This window comes from Ahaetulla prasina, chromosome 3 (assembly GCF_028640845.1).
Source record: "Ahaetulla prasina isolate Xishuangbanna chromosome 3, ASM2864084v1, whole genome shotgun sequence".
NCBI lineage: Eukaryota > Metazoa > Chordata > Lepidosauria > Squamata > Colubridae > Ahaetulla > Ahaetulla prasina.
The window spans coordinates 47,534,479-47,545,362 of NC_080541.1; the positions used below are offsets into that span (position 1 = coordinate 47,534,479).

The 10,884-nt window shown below is 40.0% G+C and overlaps 1 protein-coding gene across 3 annotated transcripts in view; it reads left to right on the forward strand.

Moving 5' to 3' along the window:
• LOC131195405 (cytochrome P450 7A1) overlaps positions 1–7,984 on the forward strand; it is a 47,960-nt gene extending 39,976 nt beyond the window's left edge. For all 3 annotated transcript variants that reach the window (XM_058177272.1, XM_058177273.1, XM_058177271.1), the window contains 3 exons: positions 1,656–1,786; positions 2,056–2,231; positions 7,048–7,984. In XM_058177272.1, the coding sequence (XP_058033255.1) occupies positions 1,656–1,786; positions 2,056–2,231; positions 7,048–7,344 (604 nt within the window). In that variant the 3' untranslated portion in view covers positions 7,345–7,984. The remainder of the gene's footprint in view (positions 1–1,655; positions 1,787–2,055; positions 2,232–7,047) is intronic.
• Positions 7,985–10,884: the final 2,900 nt, after the last annotated feature.

A 10,884-nucleotide genomic window follows, 5' to 3' on the forward strand; every position in this document is an offset into this window, starting at 1 on the left:
ACTATTTATAAAAGGGTGGCTCAGGGGCTAAGACAGCTGAGCTTGCTGATCGAAAGGTCGGCAATTTGGCGGTTCGAATCCCTAGTGCTGCCGTGTAAGGGGGTGAGCTCCCGTTATTTGTCCCAGCTTCTGCCAACCTAGCAGTTTCGAAAGCACGTAAAAAAATGCAAGTAGAAAAAATAGGGACCACCTTTGGTGGGAAGGTAACAGCGTTCCATGCGCCTTTGGCATTGAATCATGCCGGCCACATGACCATGGAAACGTATTTGGACAGCGCTGGCTCTTTGGCTTTGAAACAGAGATGAGCACTGCTCCCTAGAGTCGGCAACGACTAGCACGTATGTGCGAGGGGAACCTTTACCTTTTAGGTTATTACTTTGTAAAACACTATTTATATGTTCCATTTTTGCTACAAAGCTTAGAACAGCCTTTTACAAACCAATATTACCTAATGACTTCAAATCAGAAGTCTTACAAAGCTTATGCTGGACAGAAATTCAGGATTTGTTATCCTAGGATAATCTGCATTTACTGATTCCATGATGGCCAGGAATCTTTTAGAGAACATCTCTGAAGATAAGGAGTTTCATGAAACCAATATTACAAAAGGAAGAGCATTAAAATAAACTCCTAAAAAGGCCATTTATATTTGCTCAGAGTTAAATTGTGTAAATACCTTGTAACGAATGCTTGCAGCATCCTAATATTTGGCAATCACATTTAAATACACTGGTGAGATTATTCTGATGATACATGTCCTATTTTGATTTGCTTACCATTAATCTGACTTCCATAATTGGCATCTATATTCAGGAGAAAAGATGAAACTACATAATATCTCCATAGAAATTTGATGCCTACAAGATTGGTAGTTGTCTATAATCAGCAGAAATACTAGCATTGTAGGATCAGACATGATCTTACACGTCCATGGTCATGGTCCATGTTTGGGCCTTAATGCTTGGAACATTAATTTTACAATTGCATTAGGGAAATATCTTGGAGAACCGAACTGAATCCTAATAAACATGATTGAATGGTTTAATATGCCTTAAGGGTTGTAAAAAAGGGTGAACTGAATACCCTACAATAATTGTGCGACTTGTTTAGTCATAATTGCTGCAGAAATATAAATTTAGTTCTGTTAAAGTTACAACGTGCCAATTTCCAGGTTCTGATGCTTGAGTCTCCAGTACTTAGGATGTTATAATTTCTCAATTGTTTCCTATTTGGATATATGAAACTAAAAACAAGCTTTCAGAATACATTTTGATAGTGGGGTACTAAGACTGAGAAGTAAAATAAAAAACAGTAAAGCTGATCATAGAGAGGATGTAGATAGAACATTTCCATAGGCAAACTGAACCATGCAACCACATTTCGTAGCTGAGTCAAGATAGAACTGCTGTCAATGGCCATGCTTCCTTTCTTGGTTTTTTTAAAGATATGATTATCATGGCTTCAAGGCCTGCCTGAAACTCATTCAATCTAGAGCTGTTTCTGAGGATAGTGCACAATGACCGTAATAATGCATTTTTATAACTGTTCATTGTATGGCTTAGATTAATGTCTAGAGTCACCTTAGTAAGATGGACAACACAGATGATTAATAATAAACATTTGTATTGTGATTTCACTATGTCTTTTTCTTACAGGAATCCCAGTGCAATGAAAGCAGCTACAAAAGAGGCGGAACGAGTGCTGAAAGATGCTGGCAAAAAGATCTGTTCAAGCAGGAAACCCATTTGCTTGAATCAAAAACAGCTAGATGACATGCCTATATTAGGTACGCTTGGTTAACTTTTGCTGAAATATATGAACTCCCTTCTGCTAGAATTTAGAAACCACTAATCATCAGAACAAATCAGCTGGATAATAGTCTTAGTCCTGCTCTAATGATGAAATATAGTATGCTTGGCTGGAACAACAGTTTGTGCATTGGTTTTGGTTTTTCATTTTACTGGATCAGATTACTTTTGACTTTATTATCGGTACAGTAACACAGCTGTTTATCTTACATTTAGATAAAAGTTCATTTCTATTCTCTTTATACAGACAGCATTATAAAAGAAGCACTAAGACTCTCCAGTGCATCCATGACAGTCCGAGTTGCAAAGAAAGATTTTATTTTGCAATTGGGCAACAATTCCCACAATATCCGCAAAGACGACATCATAGCTGTTTATCCCCAGCTGTTGCATCTTGATCCTGAAATTTATCCTGATCCACTGGTGAGTTTTCCAACAAAACAGTTTGCCTGACTATGAATTGTAAAGAATTATTCTATATTATAAAACAAATTATAATCTGCTCAGTGAATTCTTCCACAGGTGAGAAGTTAATACGGTAGACAGAATAATATCAGTATTTCTTCAGACTCCATCTTTGCCTCACTATTACCAATAATTAGGTGGATTAATACTTTTCATTCATAATGATATAATTAATCAGTTTAAATATCATCCCAATAATTATTTCAGTTTTAGGTTCTTAAGACATTATGTTTTACCGATGTTGATAAATTACTGGGAAAGAAATAGACTGAAGTTATTAATTAAACCATGATCATAGGTAGAAAGAGTTAATATACAGCACAGTACTCTGGATATAGCAAGAAAGAAGCCATAGAATTGGGTGCCAAATCATCTGTTTTGCTGATAATTTTATTAAAGTGTACAATACAAAGATAAATACAAATACAAATACAAAGAACAATATGAACAGTAAAGAAAGAAGTGCGAAGGGATAGAAGAAAGAAAGAATTTTCACATATTCTTTCACATCATTTTAAGTATCTCATAGGAAATATTCTTTCAAGTCCACCTAGCCCCTTACTTTTCCAAAATTAACATTGTAGCCCCCTTTTTGGTGTTTTCCAAAAGTTTTTTCTTCTTATTTTTAATCTTTAAATTTAAATAAACCTTCATTAATCCAGGGAACTCCCGACGTGGTAAATCTTGCATTTAGAAGGTTATTAATAAATAAACATATGATTAGCAGGTAACTTCCTAGAATAGTTAAGAAATGTAGTAGGCAAATCCAGGGTGCTTTTGAAGATGCTAAACCATGCCTTAGGTGTGATGATTTTGCACAGATTTCCATAATTCTCAAACCTGCTGGAGATTGCTATGTTACTATCTCTTCATGGGGACCTTGTGGATAAAGCAAGTCTGGATAATTCTAGCCCTCTCCTTGATCTGGAAAGGAGTTCCAAAGAGCCAATCCATTCACAGGATTTTTTTTTTTTTTTGGTCGTATCTAGCAGTTTTATTCTTATGGATCCATCTTCAATCTGCCATTATTGCCCAGAAGTTCATAATCTTGTGAAAGTTAAAATTAAATGATAACAATGCAAATAGAATAGAATAGAATAGAATAGAATAGAATAGAATAGAATAGAATAGAATAGAATAGAATAGAATTCTTTATTGGCCAAGTGTGTTTGGACACACAAGGAATTTGTCTTTGGTGCATATGCTCTCAGTGTACATAAAAGAAAAAAAATCATCAAGAATCATAAGATACGACACTTAGTGATAGTCATAGGATACTACATAAGCAATCAAATCATACTAGAATAAATAAAACAATATAAATATAAAGCTACAAGCAACAAGGTTATATTACCTTAGCAGAGTGATGGCATTCAGGAAAATGTATGTGTATACTCCTGATTTCCAGGAGTTCAGGAGTTCCAGTCTTCCATGACGGCCTTGGACCTGATTCAAATAACTGATGGCCCTACACACACGGGGGGGGGGGTCCACACTGGACTTGATTTATATCTCTGGACAGTGGTTTAATGATCTGGTATTAGGGGATTTAGTGACGATACCGGTGTCATGGACAGATCATTTTCTCCTCCACCTAGACTTTCAGACCGCCGCTCACCACCACAGGGAGACGGAACCAATGCGTTGGTTCTGTCCCAGGCACCTGATGGATCCTGAGAGGTTCCTGACGGAGCTTGGGCCGTTTCCTGAGGATCTTGCCCATGGCACGACCGAAGAACTAGTTGCGGCCTGGGAACAGGCCGCGGCTGGGGCTTTGGACCATGTCGTGCCTTTGCGGCCTCTGACCCGGCGTAGATCTCAGTTGGCTCCTTGGTTCTCTGAGGAGCTGAGAGAGATGAAACGCTGGAGAAGACGCCTAGAGAGTACCTGGAGGTCCAGCCATTCCGAGGCTGATCGGACACTAGTTAGGTCTTTTTCAAAAGCCTACCTAGTGGCACTGAGGGTGGCGAAACGTTCCTACGTTTCCACCCTCATTGCGTCGGCAGATAACCGCCCGGCCGCCCTATTTCGGGTGACCCATTCCCCCTTACACCAGGGGGGACGGGATGACCCTTTGCAGGGACGCGCCGAGGAGTTTAGTGGTTATCTATACGATAAAATCGCTCAGCTTCGGGATAGTTTGGACCAAGATTGTGATGATCCGGGTGAGATGACTGAGACGCGTCTTGTTGATGTTGTTTGGGATGAGTTTGATTCTGTGGCTCCCGAGGACATGGACAGGCTGCTGGGGAGGTTACATGCCACTACATGTTTACTGGACCCGTGTCCCTCCTGGCTGGTGCTGGCCACTCAGGAGGTGACACGAGGCTGGCTCTGGGGAATTATAAATGCTTCTTTGTTGGAAGGGGTCTTTCCCGCCGCCTTGAAAGAGGCGGTGGTGAGACCCCTCCTCAAGAAGCCTTCCCTGGACCCAACTATTTTGGGTAATTACCGTCCAGTCTCCAACCTTCGCTTTGTTGCGAAGGTTGTAGAGAGTGTGGTGGTGTGGCAGCTTCCCCAGTACCTGGATGAAGCTGTCTATCTAGACCCGTTCCAGTCCGGCTTCCGGTCTGGGTATAGCACGGAGACAGCTTTGGTCGCATTGGTGGATGACCTCTGGAGGGCCAGGGATAGGGGTTGCTCCTCTGCCCTGGTCCTGTTAGATCTTTCATCGGCTTTTGATACCATCGACCATGGTATCCTGCTGCGCCGGTTGGGGAGTTTGGGAGTGGGAGGCACCGTTTATCGGTGGTTGTCCTCCTATCTCTCCGACCGGTCGCAGACGGTGTTGACAGGAGGGCAGAGATCGACCGCGAGGTGCCTTACTTGTGGGGTGCCTCAGGGGTCGATTCTCTCGCCTCTCCTGTTCAACATCTATATGAAGCCGTTGTGCGAGGTCATCAGTGGCTTCGGGGTGAGTTATCAGCTGTACGCTGATGACACTCAGCTGTACTTTTCTACCCCGGGCCACCCCAACGAAGCTGTCGAAGTGTTGTCCCGTTGCCTGGAGGCTGTACGGGTCTGGATGGGGAGAAACAGACTCAGACTCAATCCAACCAAGACGGAGTGGCTGTGGATGCCGGCACCCCGGTACAGTCAGCTGCAACCGCGGCTGACTGTTGGGGGCGAGTCACTGGCCCCAACAGAGAGGGTACGCAACTTGGATGGACAGCTATCGTTTGAAGATCACCTGGCGGCCGTCTCCAGGAGAGCCTTTTACCAGGTTTGCCTGGTTCGCCAGTTGCGCCCCTTTCTGGACCGGGATGCCTTATGCACGGTCACTCATGCTCTCGTCACTTCTCGTCTGTATTATTGCAATGCTCTCTACATGGGGCTACCCCTGAAGTGCACTCGGAGACTTAGCTAGTCCAGTATGCAGCTGCGCGGGTGATTGAGGGAGCTCCACGTTGCTCCCGGGTAACACCACTCCTGCGCAGTCTACACTGGCTACCTGTGGTCTTTCGGGCACGCTTCAAGGTTCTGGTTACCACCTTTAAAGCGCTCCATGGCTTAGGACCTGGGTACTTACGGGACCGCCTGCTGTTACCTTATGCCTCCCACCGACCCGTACGCTCTCACAGAGAGGGTCTTCTCAGGGTGCCATCCGCCAAGCAATGTCGGCTGGCGGCCCCCAGGGGAAGGGCCTTCTCTGTTGGAGCACCTACCCTCTGGAACGAACTTCCCCCCGGTTTGCGCCAACTACCTGACCTTCGGACCTTTCGCCGTGAATTGAAAACTTATTTATTTATCCAAGCGGGACTGGCTTGATTTTTAAATTTTCAAATTTTTAATTTTTAGTAATTTTATATGGGGTATTTTAGTCTGGGTCAATTTGACGGTTTTAATTTGGCCATTATTGAATATGTATTTTAATTGATATTTTAATTTTGTATATTTAATTGTTTTAATCTTGGCTGTACACCGCCCTGAGTCCTTCGGGAGAAGGGTGGTATAAAAATTTAAATAAATAAATGAATAAATAAAATAAATATATATATATGGAGAGAGAGAGAGAAATAGAGAAAGAGTCATAGAGAGTAAGTTTGGTATAGTGGTAAAGGTGCTAGCCTAGAAGATTCTTAATTCTTGTCCCACTTTAAGCAAAAAAAAACCCAAAAACCTAACTGGGTCATTTTGGACCATTCACACTCCCTCAACCTAACACATCTCATGTAGTTAATTGTTGTTGGGAAAATAGGAGGAAGAAGGAATAGATTTACCACCTTGAGCTATTGATAAAAATTATAAAGGCGGGATAAAAATGTAATAAACAGACAGATTGAAAGACAGTAATTGTTGCTTTTGAATTCATACTAGTTAATGATGAAGAGGAAAAAACTTGCCCCCTAAAGAATATCTGAAATAAGTAGAAAGCAAAGAAATAATATCTATAGACAGTGATAACATTAGAAGTGAAAAACTAAATGCAAAAAAATCAAGGCTATGGCGACTCATTGGGTAAAAAAGGAAGCAGGGCTTATTGCTTATTGGTTACTCAAAGTTTTTGCATTTCAAAGTGCTGTTTTAAAGTATTAATTTGATCTGAAACTTTTACATATTTCCAACATTTTATCCAATATTTTACATGAAAGTTGTTCAATATTCCAAAATATATCATCGTATTTAATTTATCTGGCTAGTAACATATTCAGCAACTGATTTCCAAATCACCAGGAAAAAGAATATCAATTTTCATTTGCAACTCTCAAATTATCTTAAGGTTTCTGTAGAAATTGCTGAGTTAACACATACACTGCTTTGAATTTTGTTACAGACATTCAAATTTGATCGTTATCTTGGAGAAAATGGAGAAGAAAAAACTTTCTATCGTAATGGTCGCAAATTAAAATATTATTATATGCCGTTTGGAACAGGATTGGCAAAATGCCCGGGAAGATGGTTTGCTATTAATGAAATCAAACAATTTCTGGCTTTCTTGCTTTTCTATTTTGAAGTGGAGCTAATTGACATGAATGTAAAATGCCCTTCCTTGGATCAATCGCGAGCTGGACTTGGTGTTTTGCAACCTTCAAATGATATAGATTTCAAGTACAGATTAAAACTTCCATGAATGTGAAGAGCACTCTTGTGTTTTAGCATCAGTTCTCCAAAGAGGTAGAACGGTCCATCAAGTAAGCGTGTTGTTGCAATATACTAGAAAAAAAGAGACAGTTTGGATAAACTGCTATCATTGTTTTATATGGTTGTATAGTAAATATTTTCTGTAAATCAGATTCCTGAACTGATTCTTGTGAGTGCTACAGATAGTTCAGCTCACTAAATGTGCTTGTATTGGTTTTGAGACCAGATCAGAGTAAAGGGAAAAGATGAAAGAAGGGTTGACCGTCCATAACCCCAAAGCCTTCCAGATTAAAGCTAGAGACAAGATTACTTCACCACATTTTGAAAAGCAATAGAACAACCTTGCACCATGCTGCCTTTTACGCACTTGCAAATAAAACTTGCGAACATAAGATCATGGGTTAGACTTTAGGTCACTGATAAAATGTGTAAAAAACTCATTCTAATACTCTACTGGAAGAGCATGAAATACTTTTTTAGACAAGAGTGAGCCAGCTTTCCTTATGGCTTTTGTAGACCCTGATCTATAACATCATCCCAGATGAAGGTATGGATATTGTGCATTTCTGTTTGTTTGTGTATAACTACTGAGTATAGATTTTATTTTTCTTCAATAAAATATTTTATTCATCCTGGAAAGGTTTAAGAATGATTTCTTACACTTCGGCTCAGACAATTTTCAATGGTGATGACAGCCAACCAAAATCCACTCAATATATCATCTAAATCATCTAAAGAGATATTCAGAGGAAAATGTCAGGGGAAAAATAAGAATTCAGGGTCATGAACAAATAGAAGGTCACTGTCAGTTTACTTACTGATAGACCAAAGTAACCTCACACTATTTTATCCTTTCTCTGGCACAGTCAACAATACTACACAAATTTCCTAATAAATCAAACAGAATACAAGCTGTATGCTGCTATTTATTTAACCTGTAATTACCTTCAAAACAAGCAGGCAAAGACTTTTTAGCATGAATAAAGTATGAAAAGAAATAGTCAATAAGGATTCAGGCCAGCAAATGAATTCATATCACTTTTATTTAAAAAAAATTAGTATAGTACATAGATGTACTCTAGTTGCTCTAACCAAGTTTCTTTTCTTAGTCTAATAACCAGTGGTGAAATGCACTTACCTTCGCTACTGGATCAGAAATGTGAACATTTGCGCCTCTTCTGCGCAGAGGGTCAAAAAAGGGACGTAATGACATCCTGGCAGGTGGGCGGAGCCTCCCGCTGCCGGCCCTACTGGTTCGCACAAGCCGGATAGATCTGGCCGCATTTCACCATTGCTAATAACTGTTAAAATCAATGCAAGGAGAAATCCCATCCACATGTGTCACCTATCTCAGGATCAAGGTGAAGAAACATACTTTTGAAAATAGTGTCTACCTTCAATTGAGATTGCTCCAAGTGTTTTCTATAAGCAAATGCACAGAAGTTAGACAAAGCATTTTTAACATGGAAAACGATGATTGGAAAAAGATAGAAGTGTACAGGTAGAAGTTGAGTTACGACCATCTGAACTGTAAGCCATCAAGAGTCATTTACCAAGATGGGCAGCTATAGAAATTGAACAAATAAATAAATAAATAAATAAATAAATAAATAAATAAATAAATAAATAAATAGGTAGAATTCATTACCAGGGTGGTCATTAACCTTCAATGGCTATGGGGGGATTCCGCATAGGAGTTGCACAGAGGAAGAAGGCAATTTGTTTTAGAAAGATCTGATTGACTGCTGTAGAAAAAAGTGATCGGATTGATATAGGCCTGGCTACTTAACTTTTTACATCACACTTTGTGCTACCACAACATGTATCCTATTCATTTCTATCCCTATGTTTTCATCTTATACACTGTATGTATTTTGCATTCTTTAGGTAAAGGTAAAGGTTCTCCTTGCACATATGTACTAGTCATTCCTGACTCTAGGGGGCGGTACTCATCTCCGTTTCAAAGCCGAAGAGCCAGATGTGTCCCAAGATGTCTCTGTGGCTAGCATGACTAAATGCCAAGGGCACACCTTCCCACCAAAGGTGGTGCCTATTTTTCTACTTGCATTTTTTTACTTACAGTTCAAAAGCTCGTAACTTGGCAGAAGCTGGGACAAGTAATGGGAGATCACCCCATTATGCGGCCCTAGGGATTTGAACCACTGAACTGCTGACCTTTCGATTGACAAGCTCAGCATCTTAGCCACTGAGCCACCATGTCCCTTTTGCTTTCTTTACTTTAAATCGTTCTTTGAATATATGTTTTCTATCTATACATATTAGACCAGTGTTTTTCAAACTTGGTAATTTTAAGATGAGTGAATTTGAATCCCCAGCATGCTGATTGGAGAATTCTGGGAGTTGAAATTCATACATCTTAAAATTATCAAGTTTGAAAAACACCACATTAAGTTATTTTTTTCTTTTCTCATGTTTTTTCAACAATTGTTTCTCAACGGATTTTTTCCTTCATCCACAATCAATTAGAATTTTGTTATTCTACCAAGCATCCTTTTAAATATTCCCACTGATTGTGACTTAATAAGTTGTTTCACTCTGTTCTAAGCAGCACCTACATTCTCTTTCTAGGGTTAGGAATTGGGTTAGGAATTAATCTATCTTTAACTTTTTTCAGTCAAGAGCTGTTCTTTCTCTTTTAACCGTACATCTTTCATTTCCGATCTTTCATTTCCGATCTTTCATTTCTTTCTTGTTCTTCCTTGTCCACTTTTCTTCAAGAGTCCCTCCTGAAGCTGCCAAAATATGATTTGTTCCACATTCAGAACCTGTTACTATTATATGCTTCACTAATTCATAAGGAACTAAATTAATCATGCTTTTTGATTCATTACTATTTTATAAATATACATGGATAGACCGATGTGTAAACCACAGATCTGAAGCAAGCAGGCATTTCTCAATGACAGTCACTATTCTCATTTGTTCTTCAGTGTTCAAAAGGTCAATCTCTTTCTGTCATCTCTGTTATTAGTTACTGCACCATAAGATATAAATGGAGAAGATTGAGAACAGCCCAATGCTGGGAAAGATTGAGGGCAAAAGAAGAAGGGGACGACAGAGAACGAGGTGGCTGGATGGAGTCACTGAAGCAGTAGGCATGAGTTTAAATGGACTCTAGAGAATGGTAGAGGACAGGAAGGCCTGGAGGAACATTGTCCATGGGGTCGCAATGGGTCGGACACAACTTCGCAACTAACAACAACAAAGATATAAATGGAGAAGATTGAGAACAGCCCAATGCGGGGAAAGATTGAGGGCAAAAGAAGAAGGGGACGACAGAGAACGAGGTGGCTGGATGGAGTCACTGAAGCAGTAGGCATGAGTTTAAATGGACTCTAGAGAATGGTAGAGGACAGGAAGGCCTGGAGGAACATTGTCCATGGGGTCGCAATGGGTCGGACACAACTTCGCAACTAACAACAACAAAGATATAAATGGAGAAGATTGAGAAGAGCCTAATGCTGGAAACGATGGAGGGCAAAAGAAGAAAGGAACGACAGAGAATGAG